At 56.4% G+C, this 18,669-nt stretch overlaps 2 protein-coding genes across 10 annotated transcripts in view; both read right to left on the bottom strand.

The window, feature by feature from the left end:
- Positions 1-5,827: 5,827 nt before the first annotated feature.
- On the bottom strand, positions 5,828-9,928 carry EPHX3 (epoxide hydrolase 3). Of its 2 annotated transcripts, XM_057710503.1 has the most exons (7): positions 8,858-9,659; positions 8,600-8,685; positions 8,054-8,211; positions 7,830-7,958; positions 6,817-6,920; positions 6,602-6,738; positions 5,829-6,504 (listed from the first exon to the last, which is right to left on the bottom strand). In XM_057710503.1, exons 1-7 carry the CDS (start codon positions 9,098-9,100, stop codon positions 6,279-6,281), a joined length of 1,083 nt encoding a protein of 360 aa, XP_057566486.1. In that variant the 5' UTR covers positions 9,101-9,659; the 3' UTR covers positions 5,829-6,278. The 2 variants fall into 2 exon arrangements, with proteins under 2 accessions (XP_057566485.1, XP_057566486.1); XM_057710502.1 differs by lacking the exon at positions 8,600-8,685 and having other exon boundaries at positions 5,828-6,504; positions 7,830-8,211; positions 8,858-9,928.
- Positions 9,929-12,529: 2,601 nt separating this feature from the next.
- BRD4 (bromodomain containing 4) overlaps positions 12,530-18,669 on the bottom strand; it is an 85,223-nt gene continuing 79,083 nt past the window's right edge. For 5 of the 8 annotated variants that reach the window (XM_057708227.1, XM_057708224.1, XM_057708225.1 and 2 more), the window contains exons 14-19: positions 17,817-18,410; positions 15,370-15,744; positions 15,106-15,236; positions 14,756-14,961; positions 14,423-14,672; positions 12,530-14,129 (exon numbers count right to left, since the gene is read on the bottom strand). In XM_057708227.1, coding sequence (XP_057564210.1) covers positions 14,061-14,129; positions 14,423-14,672; positions 14,756-14,961; positions 15,106-15,236; positions 15,370-15,744; positions 17,817-18,410 — 1,625 coding nt within the window. In that variant the 3' untranslated portion in view covers positions 12,530-14,060. Of the gene's footprint in view, positions 14,130-14,422; positions 14,673-14,755; positions 14,962-15,105; positions 15,237-15,369; positions 15,745-17,816; positions 18,411-18,669 lie in introns of those variants that run through there. The other 3 variants (XM_057708228.1, XM_057708229.1, XR_009049136.1) reach the window with 2 other exon arrangements.

Below are 18,669 nucleotides of genomic sequence, written 5' to 3'. Positions count from 1 at the left end.
GCAATTACTCCCATGGCTTTGCAGCAGGCAGCCGCCCAGTTCCCAATGTGGTGGGGGTAGGGGTGGGCTTGAGCCGTCTCCCCTGCCCCTGCCGGCTGCCTTGGCCAGGGACTGCATTTCTCCTCAATGAGCTCAGTCCCCAGGGATGTGGGACCTGGGGCCAGGCCAAGACACAGCTGCTGGGCCCAGGCCCACGGACCGGGAACCTGAGAACATGCCCTTGGCTTATCCTCTTGGGACCACAGTCCGGTCCTCTGCACGTGGAAGCTGGGGCCAGGCCCTCACACCCAGGCCGCGGGCCATAAGAGCTCAGCAAGAACCAGCAGGAGGGAGAACTGCTGGGTATGGGGCCTGCAGTAGGAAGGCTGGACCCCAGCGGTTGTGGGCTGCAGACCCAGCCAGCTATCCTGGCCACTGCCTCACTGGGGCCTTCTCGTGCTCAAACCCTCCATGGCTCCCCACTGCCCAGAGTGACACCCTCCTCACCTCGCCAATTTCCCGGCCCCATCTCCCAGCCTTCCCAGTTTCTGCACAGGCTGTGCCCACTGCCAGGAACACCCTTCTCATACTCAGGAGACTCCTTTCACCTGATGGCTCACGGTGACCCTCCAGCTCTTCTCACCTTCATTCAGTCATTTGACAAACATACACCGAGTAACTACTTGGTGGCCAGGCCCTATTATAGGTAGAGGTGACGAAGACAGAGCAGGTTTCTGCCCTGATAGGGGAGAGAGACAAGAAACAAGAAGGCAAACAAGAACCATAGAATGTGACATGAGAGATGAAGAGATTTCAGTTTTAGGGGGTCAGGATAGGCCTCGCTCATGAGAGGACGTTAGAACTAAGATCCGCGACTTCCCTGGTGGTGCAGTGTCCCCCTGCCTGACAATGCAGGGGACATGGGTTTGATCCCTGGTCCGGGAAGATCCCACATGCCACAGAGCAACTAAACCCGTATGCCACAACTACTGAGCCTGTGCCCTAGAGCCCACGAGCCACAACTACTGAGCCCACAGGCCACAACTACTGCAGCCCGCGTGCTCTGGGGCCCACATGCCACAACTACTGAGCCCGAGTGCTGCAACTACTGAAGCCCATGCGCCTAGAGCCCGTGCTCCGCAACAAAAGAAGCCACTGCAATAAGAAGCCCGCACTGCAAGGAAGAGTAGCCCCCACTCGCCACAACTAGAGAAAGCCAGCACGCGGCAACGAAGACCCAACGAAGCCAATAAATAAATAAAGTTCAAAAAAAAAAAATCTGAAGGAGAACAAGTCAGTGAGGTAAACAGCCTGGAACCGTGTTCCAGGCATAGGAAACAGCAAGTGCAAAGGCCCAAAGGAGAACGGGGTGGGTGGAAAAGAGGAATAGCAAAGAGGTCAGGGTGCTGGGTGCAAAGTGAGCAACGGGAGGGAGCTCAGGGAAGCTGATGGGGACCAAGTTCCAAGGGGCCAAAGGGTCTAGGGTTGTATGAAAAGTAAAGTGGACACCACTGGGAGGTTTTAGCAGGGGGAAGCTGATCTGATCGAGGTTGGAAAAAATAACACTGCCATTTCTTCTCCCAGGGAACCTTCCCTGCAGTTTCCCATGGTCTTCTCTGGCTCCCACAGCCTCTTCCATCTCAACTCTAACCCCTCCACGTGACCCTACCTGGCTCCCACATCATTCTGAGCTCTGTGGGCCTCTGTCTTACTCACTACTGAATCCCCAATATTTAGCATAGAGCCTGGCACATAGTAGTTGAAATAATTGTCAGTCGAATGAATGAATATACCCAGCATATCTTGGGGGAAGAGCAGGACCTAGAAGCTGGGACCCAAACCTGCTCAGAGCCAGCCTCTGGGATGTCCCTCTCTGGACACAGACATGTCTGGCCTCCATTAGATCAGGGCTCAGTCAGAGGAAGGGATAGGGGGTGGTGGGCTTCTTGGAGGAAGAGTGGATGTGAGGGCTGAATGTGGAAGAAAGGGGAGTGAAAAGAAGGGAACTTGCTTTAATCAAGCACCTACTGGCTCTGTAGCTCTGGGCAGGGCAAGCAGGGAGGCCATACCCCACCCCTTTTGGGGTGGGGGAGTGGTTTCCCTGACTTAAGACCTTCCACTGGGCAGGACATCCGATGGATGCCTTGGCCTCATGGGCTTTGAGCTCAGACCACTCCAGCCTTCCTCGTCCATGGCCTCACCCAGGACCCCATCTCCTCCTGCTCACCTCTGAACTCTGACACTCTGATGTCCTTTAACTGCCTCCTCGCCTCCCTGGCTGCTGATACTTGTCTTCCTTCCTTCCTGCAGGTGTGGCACTTGTCCTCCCAATTGTCTCCTGCTTCAGAGAAGGAGAGCACCTTCCCGGGGGGCTTTTCATTATCTCCTCCTGTGGCCATAGGTTGAGGTCTCTTCTGTGACAAAGTGAAATCTGCAGGAAATGTTCATCTCACACACACTCCCCTTCGCCAAGCTCCTGTCTCTCTCCCCTTTATCTTCCCCCCACCCCGTTCACTCCATTCTTCCCCTTCTCCACTCTGCTCTACGCCCCAAGAGGCTGACCTCTGAAGACAGTATCAATGGACATCCTTGTCCTCTGGCTTCCAGGTGGCACTGGAGGCACTGGCAGAAGATGAAGTGGGGGTGGAGGGAAGAGAGAACAGGATATTAATTCTCCTGTATGGTTCCCCTGTAGGGTCACCACCTCGACTCACTGTGTTGCTGGACCAAAGGCCCTGTCCACATAATCCACACAAACCTCTCCCTGAGCTCTGCCAACATCCTTCCTTCCCCTTTCCCAGTCAGGGGGATCTGGAGATGGTAATGGCTCTCCAGGGGTGCTAACTGGGGGTGCTGCACTAACCCCTGTTGGTTTCCCCAATCCCGTTAGCTGTATATGGTCCCTGTAGCAAACCTGCCTCAAATTGCTCCATTTGAAGCTGCCAGTCTTTCCCTCCAGGCTGCCGACTGGGGTCCTCACTCTTCCCTCACAACCCTGCTTAACCACATTCAGAGCATCCAAGCCCTCTGTCCTCAGCCCCCACCCTCAGGTTTCCTCCCTCAGGATCTGCATGGCTCAAACCTCTCAATCTCTCAGCAGATTTTGATGCCATGGGCTATGCCTCTCCTCCTTGACACCCCACCCCCCCACCATTGCTGGGGCATCACGCTTGCCTGCTTCCCCTCCTACCTCTGTAGTTTCTCTCCTCTGCTTGTACCTTAGATGTTGGGGGCCTCCGGGGCTCAGTCTTCAGTCTTGTTCTCCGCTCTGCTCTGGGGAAGACTTCAGTGCCCTTCTGCCCCACTATTCATGGAGGCTTGCTGGGTCATCTTCGTCTTAACCAATTAGATGCTTCTAGGTCCCTGCCTCAGGGGTCCAGCCCCCTCAGCCTGAACATGCCCCACACCTGTCTCTGACCTTCCATGCATATCTGCTCCTCCCCCAAGTGCAGGGACTTGGACCCCATCCTCTATTGCCTGGACCATGCCCATCCTCTTTCCAGGCCTCCCCACCCTCAACCTTGCCCCTCTGGTCCTGCCCCCTCAGCAACCCCCAAATAATATGTCAGACACACAGATCTGTCCGGGACCCTCCTCTGCAGCTCCCATCACACTGGGGTTCAAGCTCCTGGTCTGATGTTTGAAGCCCTTTGCAGTCTTTCCATCCCAAACATTCCTCCCAGTCTCACAGAAATGCTAAATCACCTGTGCAGGGGAGGCTTCTGTGGATTGGAGCACATTCTTGCAGGAGTCAGCTCTAAGGCCACCTCCTCCAAGCAGCCTTCCCTGCCCTCCTCCAGGTAGGTGCCCTCCCTCCCAACTCCCGCGCCCCCCCCCCACCCCGGTCCCTCATTCCCCTCGGGCCTGACCACATAGCGCTAGGAGAGTCTGCCCGGCTTTGTCTCCCTCGTCCCTCTTCTGGTATAGCTGGTAGCAAGGACAGGTAAACGAGTGGGTGTGTGAATGAATGAATGATGAGTGAGTAAATGATGGAAGGTGATCTGGAGTGGAGAGCTCACAGCAGGAAGAGTGAGACGCCGAGTCTGGGAGGGGCCTCAGCCAGAGTCCAAACCCCCCGGATGCCAGCTCCCTCCTGAGGTGATGCGCTGGCTTGAGCCCCTGGTCTCTCAGAAAGACGCTACTGGATTGGCTTAGGCTGGGAGAGGCGGGTTTCGGCCGAGCCACTAGTCGCTATTGGCTCACTTTCCAGGACTCTGCCCAATCAACGCGGTCACTTGCCTCTCCTCCCTACCACACTGCCTTTCTTCCGCCCGCAGCCGCGGAGGCGGAAGAAGGCGCCTTCTCGTTACCCTGGCAACCGTCAGCGGCCTCCGTCGCCTGGCAACTGTCCGAGGCCTCCTGTCAGCCTTCTCCTGGGCCTCTCTGGTCACCCAGACAACCGGTACCCGTTCCGGTTAACCATCAGCCCTTTCCCTGTCACCCTGGCAACGGTTACCAGATCCACCGCCCCCCTGGACACACGGTCCTCATCCTGCACGCAGACCTACTCGCACCAAACCTTCGCCCCAAGCTGAGATCCCGTGCTCCCTCCTCCTCTCGCCCATCTCCCCGGCACCAGAGGGGCACTGCTCCCACCCTGGCGGGGGCGGGATGGGTAGGGCCCTGGGGGTCCCGGCTCTGGTCAGGGCTAATGAACCGTCCGGTTCTGAGGCAGTGCGCAGCCCTGGGCCTGTCTCCTCGCTCTCACTCTTGCGTGGAACTCTTCAGCCGCCACAGGGTGCTTCTCAAAATGCAAACCATGTCCCTCCCAGGCTGAAAACCCTCCCTGGCTCCCCTTGAGAATCAAATCCAAGCTCTTCGAAGCCCCTGGCGGTCCGGCTGTGGCCTCTTCTCCCGAGCACCTCCCCCCTCGCTCCACTGTAGCAGGCACTAATCTCCACGTTGTTTCTCCAGTAGCCCAAGCTTATTCCAGCCTCTGACTTTCCTATTTACTGCTTCCCACTCCCTGAAACGTCTGTCCCCCAGCTAGGGAAGCCTGTCCTGGGCCCCGTCACACACCCACATAGCTCTCTGCCTCTTCTCTGTTAACTCCAGAATGGGGGCTGTGCCCTTGTTCACATTCTATCCCCAGGGCCTAGAACAGCTCCTGATACATATGATGAGTGAAAGGATGTTATGTTGGGGACAAGGGAGGACAGAGGGGGTGACCAGCAGGCAGGGTTTGGCCAGGCAGGCCCATCCCAGAGATAAGAGAATGTATTTCTGAGGTCCGCTGGGTCCCCAGACTGATTCATTACACTGCTGCGAGTCATGACAGTGTTTCCAGAGGCCAAGAAAAGGCTAGGCAGATGGAAGTTAATGCCGCAACCAGCCTGCGGCTAGGTGGTTCACCTTCAACTTGTATGGCCCTCATTTGGAGGCTGGAGCCAGGAGTCCCCAGAAAGAATCAGCAGCAACTATGGTTAATTTGAAACAGAAGATTCCAGGAACTGGAGAGGCAGGCCTCAGACCCCAGATGGCTACTCAGGGAGCTGGTCCCTTCCTGTGCAGAATCCAGAATCTCACATATCCCAATAGAGCCGAGAGCTGTTTTCCCATGGATCTGAGAGAGGGATGCCAGGGACCTTTCCCAGGCTGTGGCGAGAGAACTTGACCTCACAAGGCCTGGAGTCATGACCGGGAGGGAGATCGTGGGAGCTGCCCAGGGTCTGGCTGGAGAGGAGTCTGGATGTCCACCTGCCTGCCCATGAGGGTCCTCCCGTGGTGAGGTGTCAGGAGCCAGGCAGGGAGGCCCCCTACTCTTAAGCTAGGAATACCCTCATCAGCACTGTCCAATAGAACTTTCTATGTTGATTCAGTTGAGCCCTTGAAATGTGGCTAATGTGACTGAGGAACTGAAATTTTCACTGTATTTAATTTTAATTAATTTGCATTTAAATTGAATTAACCAGATGTGGCTACAAGTACCGTATTGGACAGAGCAAAATTTAGCTGAAAATTTAGGTGGAAGCCAGGGACAGAAAGGACAGAGTTCATGGTTTGTGTAACTCTGGGTACTGCCTTTGGCAACAAGAGTGGGGCCTCATGGAGGAGAGAGGTAGAACACTCCGCATCTAGCTCCACAGAGAGGCATACCTGGTTCCTGGGGTCAAAGGGCTTGCTCACACATGCCTACACTCATGCCTGTGTGTGAGCATATGCAGGTGGTGTGCCTGAGGGCACCCACAGACACACTTGTGTGCAATCTAGGAGTTACATGTCTGTATGCATCAGAAGTCCACCCGTGTAAATACATTGTGAGAACTCCCAGGTGCACGCAAGCCAGTGAGCAAGGGCCACTAGTCCAGCAGGTCTTGCAAGAAGGCCCACATGTACTGGTGCATTTCCTCAGGGTTGCTCTGGGGGATCCAGTGCCCCACGCCGGGCAGGATGTGGGCTTCCAGCCGGCCTGGCACAAAACGGTTGCTGATGGCCCCCACCAGCCCCTGCTCAAAATAGGGGTCCTTCTCCCCCCACAGCAGCAGTGTGGGCGTGGCCAGCTCCTGGGGCTCCAGGGGGAAGGTCCTGTGATCAAGACAGACAGGCAGGCAGGCAGAAGGAGGGCTGCCCCCACCTCCACCCCTACAACGCTCCTGAGCTTCGGCCCTGAGTCTGGTCTCACCTGAAGATGTTTCGGTAGTAGTTGAGGGGCCCAGTGAGGCCACCAGGCTGTGAAAAGTCATAAAGGAAGGCCTCGAGCTCGTTGGGGGTCAAGTGTGGGATTCCCCTCTTGTGGTGGGTGAGGGTGGTCTTCAGAATCTGGGCACACAGCAGGACACTGGCTTCAGTCCCAACTCATGACCCTCCACCCAGCCCTGGGCCTTCACCCTACTGCACCTGGAAGTCAGACATGGACAGCAACTTCTCGGGCAGCCAGGGAAGCTGGAACAGGAACACGTAGTTGGAACGGAAGAACTGGCCTATGTGGCGCAAAGAGTAGTCTGGGAGGAGGGGAAGGCAGGCATGAGGCCTGGGTCTCGGGTGGCCCCGCACCTCTGCATTCTACACATACTCAGGTCATGCACACAGATACGCCAACACTCAGAAAAGCCACTCCTGCCTGCCTGAGCCTGTAAGGACACTCGATGCTCCTCTTGGCCCAGGCACCAGGATGCCTCTCTGCCAAGTGGTCGCTGTATCCACAGAATTGGGGTGTTTTCCTCCACAGCTCCCGGGAGCCCCCACAGCCACTGGCATGCTTCCCCTGCCCTGGCTTGGATGCATTTCCTCTGCTTCATTCAGCAAACACTTACTGAGCACCTACTGTGTACCAGGCCCTTTTCTAGACTCTGGAGACAGAGCAGTGAATGGAACAGACAAAACTCCCTTGCCCTAAGGAAGTTGGAGATGGAGACAGATAAGAAACAATAAAAATAAAAAAAAAAAGAGAGAGTGATCATACAGCTATGACTACAATTCTGGGAATTAAAATCAGGTGATGTGATGGACATTGGGTAGCCAGAAATGGCATCTCATGCTAGTGTAGTTGCTTAGCTATCTACGTCTTCCCTGCCAGAAGAAAGCCATTTAACCTCTCTTGCCTCTGTTTCCCCAGCTGGACCATGGGGATAATAACACTTCTATAAAGCCCAGGAGGCTTGTGCAGTTTACTCCATGCAGGCTCCTTGCCAAAGCAACTGTAACCTGTAAGTACTCACAAAAAGGTAGGTTACTCCTAGGTGTACTGTCATTGATTGTATTGTAAATTGGGAGCACCATGAGTGAAGGGATTCAGGTTCACCGCTGTGCCTTTAGCCCCTGGAGTGTTGACTGGTGGACAGAGAAGTGCCAACACAGACACACACCACTTCACACAGGCACATCCCAGCATTCCAGACTCCCCAACACACCTTGGTACACTGACATGGGGGCAGCGCTGACCACTACCATCCGTTCCACCAGGGATGGGTAGTAGATGGAGAAATTCCAGGCTATGAGTGCACCCCAGTCATGGGCCACGAGGATGCACTTGGAGTAACCTGGGGGGTCAGAGGAACTAGTGTGAGTGAGATGCAAGGTGGAGGTTGAGGCAGGGGTGAAGGAGGCCGGGGCTGGTATGGGGGCACATCCCCACCCAGGCCCAGAATGACATCCTGGATGTCTGCCATCAGCAGGTCGATGGTGTAACAGTCCACATCCCTTGGTGCATCGGAGGAGCCGTATCCCCGCAGGTCCACGGCCACCACATGGAAGCAGCTCTGGAACTCCCGAAGCTGGTAGCGCCAGGAGAACCTGTCAGGCAGGCCAGGGAGGGAGGTTGAGTCAGGGTCCCCAGGCTTGCACCTCTGCCACACGCCCAGCAGGTGCCCTGGGCAACCCCACCTTCCTGCCCTGGACTTCCCAGAAGGGAGGATGGGGAACCACAGCAGGTCAGCTGTGCCTTGGATCCAGGGCAGCCTCAACGTGGATACTTCTTTGTCCCATCCCTTCAGGGCCTCCGGTCCCTATCTGTCTTCGTGCAGACCCCTGTCCCTGGAGTGCCCTATCTGGGCCCTATATATACTTTGTGCCCCCAGTCTATCCAGCCCTTGTCCCCGCCTCCTCGGTGCCCTGGTGGTCGGAGCTCCACATCCCCCCAAGCCCTGTGCCTCCCAGGCCTCTGGGTGGGCCTCAGACCTACCAGTTCTCGGGAAAGCCATGCAGAAACAGCATGAGGGGCCCGTTGCCGGGTCCAGCGGAGACATAGTGCAGCCGCAGGCCCGAGCTCTGGAGGAGGGCACGGTGTGAGACCTGGAAAACTCCTCTTCCCCCAGGCCACGTGTGGACACAGACTTGGGTTCAACCATTTGCCATCCCCCCCGCACTGGCCCCACACAGCCCAGCCTCCCAGGCAGGCTCCTCGACCCTTGAAACCCCGGTGGCGCCCCCGCATGCTCACCCTGAGAGTCAGGAAGCAGTGCTCGCCCAGCGTGGGGTCGCTCAAGCAGGCGGGTGGGGTGTGACGGGGACGCCCGCAGCAGCCGCGTCGGGGCCGGCACAGCACGTGCGTGAGGGCGATGCAGCCGTAGACAGCTGCGGTCACCAGCGCCGCTGAGAACACGAGGCTCCACATGAAGGCACGAAGCAGCTTCAGGGTGAGGCGCGACGGCGCCAGCAGCGCCGTCACCACCAGCTCGGGCATGTCGCCTTCTCCTGGGACGACCGCTTTGCCGTCTGGGGTATGGGTGGGGGGCGCGGATAGCAGCTGCGAGGCGGGATCCGGGCTGGGGAGCCCGCCGCCTTTGGTCTGGGGCCCCTCCGTGCCTTCGGGGCTTGCGGAACGCACCGAGAGAAGAGGCAGGCGGCTCAGACCGAAACCGCCACCGCGCACGACTCACCTAAGTGCTAGGTAAATACCTGGGCGCGACAGTGACAGCGAGCATGGCTTGAGGTGCGGGGGTGGAGTCTGCAAGGACCAGGCTCGGGTGGTTGGGGTGGAGCCTTGGGGAGAAGGGATGCTAAGGGCTAGGACTGTGGGCGGGACCTAGAAAGGCTTGGGCGGGGCTTAAGAAGGGGACAGGGCCTAGTAGGACTCCCGAGTTGGGTGGGTGGGTGGGGTCTAAAGTCTAGAGGGAGATCAGGTCCTGCACAAATAGGAGACCGGGGCGCCTCGGGTGAAATGGGCGGAGCCTGGAGCAAAGGGGCGGGGCCATGCCGGGTAGGTGCGGCGTACCAGCTGGAAAGGTGAGCCCAACCAGGCCTAGGAGCATTGTATGGGCTAGGGGCGTGGCTTAGTAGGGTAGGAATGAGGGTGGAGCCTAGAGAAGGCGGGGCCTAACGTTGGGCGCAGAAGGCCCGAGACTGGGCCTGAATGGCTTGGGTGCTAGGGCTGGACCAATGAGCTGGGAGTCGGCCTGGATACAGGCCAATGAGACGGAGGGGCGGGCTCGGAACCTAATATGGCGGGCTAGGCGGGCCCGGAAGCGGAAGAAGCGGAGGGGACGAGCAGTGCCATGGCTGGGGTTAAGCGGGAGGCGCGGGCGGTCGCCGCAGCCCAAGGAGGCCTCGGCAGCCCCTGCCGCCACCCTCCCACCCCCCGGAGCCTCCCCGCCCTGCAGCACGCGACCCACCCCTCGGTCTGGCTCCAAGAGATCTGGCAGCACCTTCACCAAGCCCTGGTTCCAACGGCGGTCCCGCAGCCCTGACCCCGCGCCGGCCTCCAGTTGGTCCACCGGACCCGTCGGCCCGCCCCTGCACAGCTGTGTTTGGACAGCCGCGGTCATTGATGTGCAGGCGACAGGTAGCCCGGGAGCCAATCCGCAGTTGTTGAGGCTGGGGCTCAGCCTGTGGCGACGAAAGAAGGCGGGGAGACTAACTCCTAGAGGGCAGGCCCGCCCCCGGCGCCGGAGAACCGGGCTAATAGAATCATTGGGGTTCTGGGAGAAAGAGGAAGCAGAGCAGGGCTGGGCGAGAAGCCCTGCAGGGCGGTTTCTTCCTCCTCCAGCTTTGCAGGCTTTCTCCCAAGATCCTGAACATTTCAAGGTCACTCATCATTTAACCCTTATAACAATCCTATTAAGTGTAGGTATTACTATCACCTTCCTGTATTATAGACCAAGAGCCTGAAATTCCAGTATTAAGTCTCTTGCCTAGAAGTCTGCTCAGTAGCAATCCAGCACTTGAGAAAAGCTGCAATCTTCGGCTCCATCTTTCCTTCCGACCGGAGGCAGCCCTTGAACGATTTTCGCTTTCTTCTTTCACACATTTAACTATCTCTAAATGGCTTATGTGGCTACTTGATTACTAATTTGGGGCATTGACTATCTATCTCACTGTCACCACCACTGCAGGAGCCGTATCCATGTTTAGTTTTCCTATTGGTTCCCTCTAAATACCTCATTTTTGTCACCTCCCATTCTACCCTTGCACCTACCACTGTTAACCTTACCTGTGTATTGTCAAGGCTGCTAAACATCATACTTGTCCTGGGACCACAACTAATTGTCCATAAGTCCCTACTTAGAGGGAAATACTGGCTTATGTGGTTGCGCTTCATTAACAGTGCATCTCAGAGCTGAACAGACATCTATGATTACACCGCCTATACTGTATGTTTGCCTTGCAGTTATCACCTACCTTTTCTTGCATGATTAGCCTGTATCATGGCTTTGATTTCATTTACATTTTCCACCAAATCAATTCTCCAACCACTTGATCCCGATATCCCTCCGAGTCCTCTAACCTGGCTGAACCCTGGCTCTGACATTTCCCCCACCCCCCCACCCTCAAGCTCTACCCTTAAACAAAAACACAGCAGTAGTCACAGGATAATTTTATATTCAGTACAAATGTTTATTTTTGCAATGAGAACTGCACAAAAAAAAAAAAAATTTAGTATATAAGTGAAAAGTCTACGAATTCCCTTCTACAAATGTCTAAGGTGTTTAATACAAGTCTCAGATTCACTGATATAATTATTGGCCAAGCGATCCGTGCATACAGTACAGTATGGGCTTGTACACACCTCTTACTGTTGTATAGAACTAAGATTTCTAGTACTGTGGGAGGGATTGGGAAATGGACAGAGAAATTAAATAGTAGATCCAAGTTCTAATTACAACCCAGTTAGAGAAACACCCATCAGGGAGGTGTGGAGAGGGCCATGGCAGAGTTAGATCTTTAGAAGGAAGGTGCAGACAAACATTTCTCCAGCTAAACAGTCAGACTTGGCCTGGGGAAGTTTCTGAACAAAACACGGAACAAAAATGAGGGAGTGGGATAAGATGGAAGAAACCCCAAGGAACCAAAATATAAGTCACAATTGAACCAGCACAGTGGTTTATGAGGAAGTGCTGTGGGAGGGAAAGGGAGAAGGACTGGGTAGCAGGGAAGGGGCAGGTCTCTCTGGCTGAATGCCTGAACTACATACACCATTAGGTGGGAGGTTTGGCAGATCCCAAACACAAGATATAGGGCCTTTCTGGTTGAAAAAAAGAAAGGGGGGATGTGGGTTAATAAACAGTGCTGGAAATGTCTCAATCACTTTGTCTTTGCATACATACAAATCACATACTTTCTATCTTACATCCTGGGGGCTGCTCTTGGGTACTGCCCTTGCACTGCGGCTGGGGTGTGTGTGTACAGATGGGAACACAGACTGGCGGGGTGTCCACTTGGCAGGCTTTCTTGGGCAGGAATGTGTGCGTGTGTGTGCTTTGCAGGGCAGGGGCGAGGATCCTATTTGGGGGGATGTACACTTATCTAGGAATATTTGGTTAACCCTGAGCTTAAATGAAAAGAGGAGTTTGGTAGAGGCAGGCAAGGTGGGAGAGGTGGCTCAAGTCCTCTGGTGAGTGGGGGACGAAGATGGAGAAAGGGCAAAGGGGAAGAATACTGTCTGGAGTTTGGCCAGGTTCTGCTGGAGCATGTCACCAACCTAGGCCAGGGTCCACAGGAAGAATGGGCTCCCTGTCACAGCTTCAGCTTGGAGGGGGCAGCTCTTGCCCAGGGACAGTTGGGACAGGCCACGTGGTCCCCAGTGGTAGATCTTGTACAGAGGTGGTGTGGGAGGCCCCTGGGCCTAGGCTAGGCAACAGGTGGATCACAAAGAAATGTCAGGGAGACGCCAGCATTAAAAAAGAGAGATGTGTTTATTCCATGATCAGTACAGACCAAATGCATATTCACCGTATGAAAGTCAAACCAGTCAGTGACTCCAGAGTTTGGCCAACATTGAGGCACCAGCGTCGTGGTGTAGAGTGGGTTCTCATGGCACGCGTAACCTCACCAAGGGCTCCAATTATAAAATTAAAAAAAAGTTGGGGAAGGGGCAGCCGGTTGGTAGGGCCAAGCGCCAGGCGGGGAGCCTCTGCCTCAGTCTGTGGTCTGTGGCCCCTTGCGCCTGCCACGTCCCCTGACCCTTCCTTTCCTGGTTAAAAAAAAACAAAAAACAAAAAAACACAACCTCAAAACAGATTTGATGTTAAAAAACAAAAAAGAAGCCAATGAATGGGGGGAGAAAAAAAGGGAAAAGAAAACGCAGCTTTCTGGTTTTATAATTAAAAATAGACTAGTAAAGTTTGAAACTGAGTAAAATATAGGCAGTTTTTTTGTGTTTTGTATGTTTTGTTTTGTTTTTTTTTTTTGTGGGTTTTTTTTTTTTTGAGATTTTTTACACCAGTTTGGTGGAGTCACCAACAAACTTCAAACAAAGATATGCCAACTATGTTTCACTACACAGTACAGCCACGGTCACACACTACCCACAGCGCGGTGGCAGCCGCCGCTCAATGAGGAGACAATCACACCATTTTGGAGATAAGCAGTGCCATTGTGTCTGGAGGAGAAGAGAATTAAAAATAAAATAGAATCCAACAAAAAATATATATATATAGAAAAAACAAACAAACAAAAAAAAACCAGAAACACAGGTGGGAAGGAACTGACTTTGGTTGGTGGCCTCACTCGCAGGGCAAGGCTGGCCCACACACACGCGTGTGACAGTCACCTCGCTCCAGATTGCCATGGACACACACACACCTCCACGGCACTATTCCCTTTTGCACAAGCGAACACTTACAGAGAGCGGCTCTCGATTAAAGGCTTGTGGGGGGAGGGGAAGAGAGGGGTGGGGTCTGTTCAAGGCAAAGTCAGTGCCAGCAAGGGGGTGGGCCAGCGCCCTCGCCACCTCCAGCTCTTGCAGGCCTGCCCTGATCTCCTGGGCGTGGGCAGCGACAGCTGGGGTGTGGGGAAGGACTCCCGGCGGGCAGGACGTCACAAACGTCACGCTCTTGGGGACAGTAAACCAGTCACGGTGGCGGCAGCAACGATGTCCTGTGTATACTGTGTAGACATTTGGCAGAGAGAAGGGCCTCTGCCCCATACGCGGGGACTTGGAGCTTGGGTCTGGCCGGCACTTGCTCGTGGTGAGGCGTGCTCTGAGCCGACGTCCTGTGCGGGGTGGCGGGACATCCGGCTGGCTGTAAGGCAGACAGGTTCTGCAATCCTCAGCTGCCCATCAGGCCTGCCCCAGGCTTAGCATGCAGGAGAGCCAGGCCCGGAGATACCCCCTTGCCACTGCTACTGCCTCCACTGCTGCCCCTAACACTATGGAGAGTCAACATTTTGCCAGGAAATCAAAGTCAGAAGTCATCTAGGTGCTCTCAGAAAAGATTTTCTTCAAATATTGACAATAGATCACTCTGGAAATTCATGTCAATGGTAGCTGCCATCTGGAGGAGAGAGGAGAGTGGGAGAAAGAGAAATTCAGTGCCCTGCCCTTGCTGTGGCTCCCAAACCCCTACCCCGACCTCCAGCATGGGAACCTCCCTGCACTGGGCCAGGGCAGCCCTGAGGCCCAGATGCCAGCATGGCGTAGACAAGAAGGAGCTCTGCCCTGAGCACCCACCCAATGGCTGTCTGCTTGCACTCTACCTCTTGGGGAGAGGGAGAGCCTCCCTGCCTTCTCTGGGTTCAGGGTCCCCTCTCTCAACTCCTCCTCCACCCACAGAATACCCTAGCTCACCGCTTCCCGGCGCCTTCGCTCCTGCTCCTGCTTTCGGGCCAACTCCCTCTGCTGGTCCAGCATGGACTGGGGCTGGGAGCTCCGGGCCTGGGGGGCGGCGGCGGCGGCGGCGGCTACAGCAGCTGCTTGTTGTTGCTGCTGCTGCTGCTGCTGCTCTTGTCGCTGCTGCTGCTGCTGCTGCTCCTGACGCCGGCGTGCCTCCTCGTGGGCTCTCCGGGCCTGCTCCAGCGCATCCTCATCCTCTCGGCTCCTGAGCAGAGCAGGGCTCCGTGTCAGTGTGGGGACGAGTGCAAGCCCTCGGAGCCCCACAACGTGCTCAGAGCCCACGCCCACCTCATGCGCTCCTGCCGCAGCCGCTCCTTCTCCTTCTCTGCGTGCTCAGCCTGCGCCTTCAGGGCCTTTTCGCGCTCCTCCTTCTCCCGGGCCGCCCGGCGGAACTGCTCGAAGCTGTCACTTGACGACTTGGCTGTGGAGGACGGGGTGGTGGGATGCTTCTGCACCAGGCTAGCCCAGGAGCCCATATTCTTGATTTTTAGGTCCTGCGAGGCAGAGAGACCATGGGGCCGGTGAGGGAGCCTGCTGCATCTGGACTCCTCCAGAGAGGCCTAAAGTCTGAGGACACACCCACCAAGGCACCGCCCTGGGGTGGGGGTGAGGGGCACTCATGGGTCCACTGCTCCTACCTTTTTGGGTGCAACTGGCGTCTTCGGCTCCTGTTTCTGTTTGTCCTTGTCAGGGGCCCCTGGTGGGGGTGCGTTCTGCTCAGGGGGCCGAATCACAGGCCTCCCAACATCCACAGGCTTCATCTCAGGCCCTGGAACACAAACAGCCCATGGACCTGGGCCCAACCCACCTCAGTGGGGCACGGTTGACCGGCCCATAGAAAGCTCGCATCCAGTGCAGGCCTGGGGGCCTCAACCTCAGCTGGGGTCGGAGAGGGCACTCACGCTGGGACAGGTGGACGGGGGCCTTGATGCTCTCCGGGTGCTTGGGGGGCTCCGGTCGCAGCGAGGGACTGAAGGGCTCACTACGGATGATGGGTGAGTGGATCTTCTCCTCCTTCACCACCACCAGGGGCTGGGGCTGGACCACAGAGGCCGCACGTAGCTCCTGGGATGGCACAGGCATGGCAGCCAGTGAGGTGGACAGGTGCCCCTGGCCCCAGCCTGCGCCCATCCCTGGGGGCTGTGGCCCAGCCCTGCCCTTTACCTGCTTCTTAGGCTGGACGTTTTGCTGGGGTGGCGACTGGTGGGTCAGGCTCTGGAACTGTGGCATCTGGGGGGAATGTATCATAAGCGGGGACGGGGCTTCACGAAGGTGACCTAGGAGAAGGGACAAGGAGCTCATCAGTGTGTCTGGTATGGAGGCCGCCAGCCCTGGGCCCAGCCAGGGCCTCCCAACCCAAGGGAAGTCCCACAACGGCTCAGCCCCTGGCATGTTAGGCCCTGTGCTCAGTGTGCAGCAGGGCTTTGTGGAGCTCAATCCTGGTGTTTGATACCACCGTGTCTCAGAAAAACAAATTTCCATTAAGAAACTGTGAGAAGTACAGATACATTTGGTCCCAGGTGGGGTCTGAGCTTGAGTACTTTTTAAAAGCTCTCCAGGTGGTCCTATGCTATGGCATGGCCTGAGTCAAATACAAGGGATGTCAATAACCCCAACAGAGCAGGCAGCCTGGGCTCCTGGTTGTCCCCACGTGGCTGTGCCGGTCTGCCTGGACAGCTGCTCTGGGCCTAAGGCCAGATCCCCAGGAACCTTCCCAACACAACTCAACCTGCAAGGCCCACACAATGGGAAGCCTGGAACTGGCCTGGACCATAGCAAAACTGGTAAAACAGCTGTTGGGCTCATGGTTCTTACAGAAAGTGGGCCAGCCCATCCACCTTCATCCAACCAAAGGCTGGGGGCACCCAGGCAGCCTTGGCTCCCAGGCCAATGTGACTGGTTTTATTAGCCCTGGTGATGGGCTGCCCCGGTCTGGGCCTGACAGCAGTCTGCAAACACATGACTGCAATAGCCTCCTGTACGGGTGGCTCCCTTGGGAGCACCTGCTGAGGCTGACCTGGGTGACGTCAGGCTCTCAGGCCTATGACTTGTAGGAATCACCCGCCTGCTGGAGGCCTCATTCAGCAGCACCTAGAGGGGAGCCCAGTAACTCAGGGGCAGTGCCTCCAAGTTGGCCTGGTACCCAGGGACGTTTGCCAAGCCTCCCTGAACTCCAATAACTTGGCCTTTGCCCCAAGGCCCCCAGCTAGGCTCCAACACACACCACTCTCGATGACCCATTCCATGACACAAGAAACTCAGGGGGAGATAGGCCCGGAGACTCTAAGCACAGGTAGCCAGAGGGGACTTGCCCTACCCCTAGTGCTAACTCTTCTGAAGGCATCTCATCACCAGCCCACACTGCTGGTCTCCACAAGAAAATCCAGCCTTGCTCAAGGGTGGAAAACAGGCACAGTTGCATAGCTGCTGGGACCACCACTGGTCTTTCCTAGGGAGGACAGCCAGCTGTTCTCGGCACAGCGATCGACTTGGCACCTGGCAGCTTCTGCTGGGTTTAGGAGCAGTCACAGCCTAAAGTCAACAGCTTTATTCAATTTATAGGTGGCACCCCCCAAGTCAGGCTGCACGGTCTACATGCCAAGTCCAGGAATGTCTACTCCGACCCTAATGTATCATCACACCATGAGGCATTTACTAGAACATTGCCCCACTGTGGTCAGCCAAAATATTTCGGTCAGAGACACCAAGAAAACAAGTGTTCGGAAAAGGCAAGAGGACAATAGCCTGCCCAACGCTGCTGACTGGAAAAGAGCAGCCTAGATCAGGCTGGAGACTGGGAGCAGGAGAAATGGTTCCTGTGTGAGTTGTGAGCTACCTCTGAGCTTTGAACCTGTTTCTGCAGGCTCCTGCAGACAGCCCCCACTGCCCAGACCTGCTCCTGGCTCTGCCGGTACCTCACATCCCAACGTTTATTAACCTAACTTCTGCTCATCCTCTGGTCACCTACTCCAAGAAGCCTGCCCCAACCCCCAGAGATGGAGGAGCTGCCTCCCCTGGACTTCTGGCTTCCCCACCTAGCAGGAATCACAATGCACTGTAACACTCTTGACTGCGAGTTCCAAGAAAATGGCCAACTGGGGCCTTAACCTATTATCTCAGCTTGTAAACAAGATGGTCATGTGATTAAAACACTGCATGAAGTATCACCGCCCCCTTTCAGCTACCTCTCTCCAACCAGTCCAGAGCCTTCAGGGTTCAGCTCTGAGCCCATCTCAGCCTGCAGCACACACTGACCCATCTGGCTTTCTCAACGACAAAATTCTGGGCCTAGCGCCAGCCTTCTCAGAACCCAGGGACAGGGTAGTTTTGGTAGTGGGGGGACACTTACCAGTTGAGTAGGGGTCTGACTTGTGGTGCCGGGGCGAAGGGTGATGCTGGATGACTTGCTGAGGCTTGGCGGGCTGCGGTGGGGGTGGTTGCTGGCCCGTGGTGGGGTGAGGGGGTTGCTGGCCTGGCGGTGGCGCGGGCTGCTGGATATGCGTGGGGAACTGCATGGGCTGCATATGCACGGGCCGTGGCGGGGGCTGGTGCTGCTGCTGGGGTGGTGGCTGTGGCTGTGGCGGTGGTGGAGGTGGCTGCTGCTGCTGCTGTAGCTGCTGCTGCACTGAGGGGTGGGGAGGGGGTGGCAGAGGAGGTGGGGGCTGGGACTGCACCTTCACGGAAGGGAGTAGTGGTGTGGGGGGCTGCACCTTCTGCAGCTGCTGCAAATAGAGCTGCATCTGCATGGAGGTGAGGGGTGGGGCAGGCGGATCTTCATCCTCCTGCAGCAGCACTTGCGGGGGCTGGGCCATGGGGGGCTGTGGGAGTAGGGGAGGCTGGGCCAGGGCAGGTGACACAGCTGGGGGACGGGCAGCCTTGGGGGGCAGGGCGGCAGCTCGGTTACTGGGCCGTGATGGCTGCTGAGGCAGCGCATTGTGCAAAGCTGGAAGGACACAAGAGCAGGGCGGTGAGGCTCACACACCCCGCAGCCCCTAGCCCAGCCTTTCTCCTTCATCCTGACTTCCTACTTGTCTCCCTCCAGCTGGCAACCTCTCCCCACCATCCTCGGCGTCAGAATAAGGACTCCGTCCAGGGAGGTCTACAGGATTGGGCCCCTCACCAGTATCATCCTGCCCCGTGCTCCACACCCCCAACCTTCCTCCCTTCCCTCCAACTGCCCCACTTGCCCTTCAGATCTCAGA

The sequence above is a fragment of the Hippopotamus amphibius genome, chromosome 15 (assembly GCF_030028045.1).
Source record: "Hippopotamus amphibius kiboko isolate mHipAmp2 chromosome 15, mHipAmp2.hap2, whole genome shotgun sequence".
In the NCBI taxonomy this organism is placed as follows: domain Eukaryota; kingdom Metazoa; phylum Chordata; class Mammalia; order Artiodactyla; family Hippopotamidae; genus Hippopotamus; species Hippopotamus amphibius.
The sequence above is the reverse complement of the archived record's forward strand: the minus strand, read 5'-3'. Positions and strand labels throughout refer to the sequence as shown.

Bases quoted from the DNA above. Each gene is read 5' to 3' on its own strand.
- EPHX3 (XM_057710502.1), bottom strand. From the start codon at position 9,100: ATGCCCGAGCTGGTGGTGACGGCGCTGCTGGCGCCGTCGCGCCTCACC. The intron at 8,212-8,857 runs GTGAGCATGCGG...CCTGCCTGACAG, and splicing joins ACTGCTTCCTGACTCTCAGG to GTTCTCCTGGCGCTACCAGC. The intron at 6,739-6,816 runs GTGCAGTAGGGT...CTGTGTGCCCAG, and splicing joins TGTCCATGTCTGACTTCCAG to ATTCTGAAGACCACCCTCAC.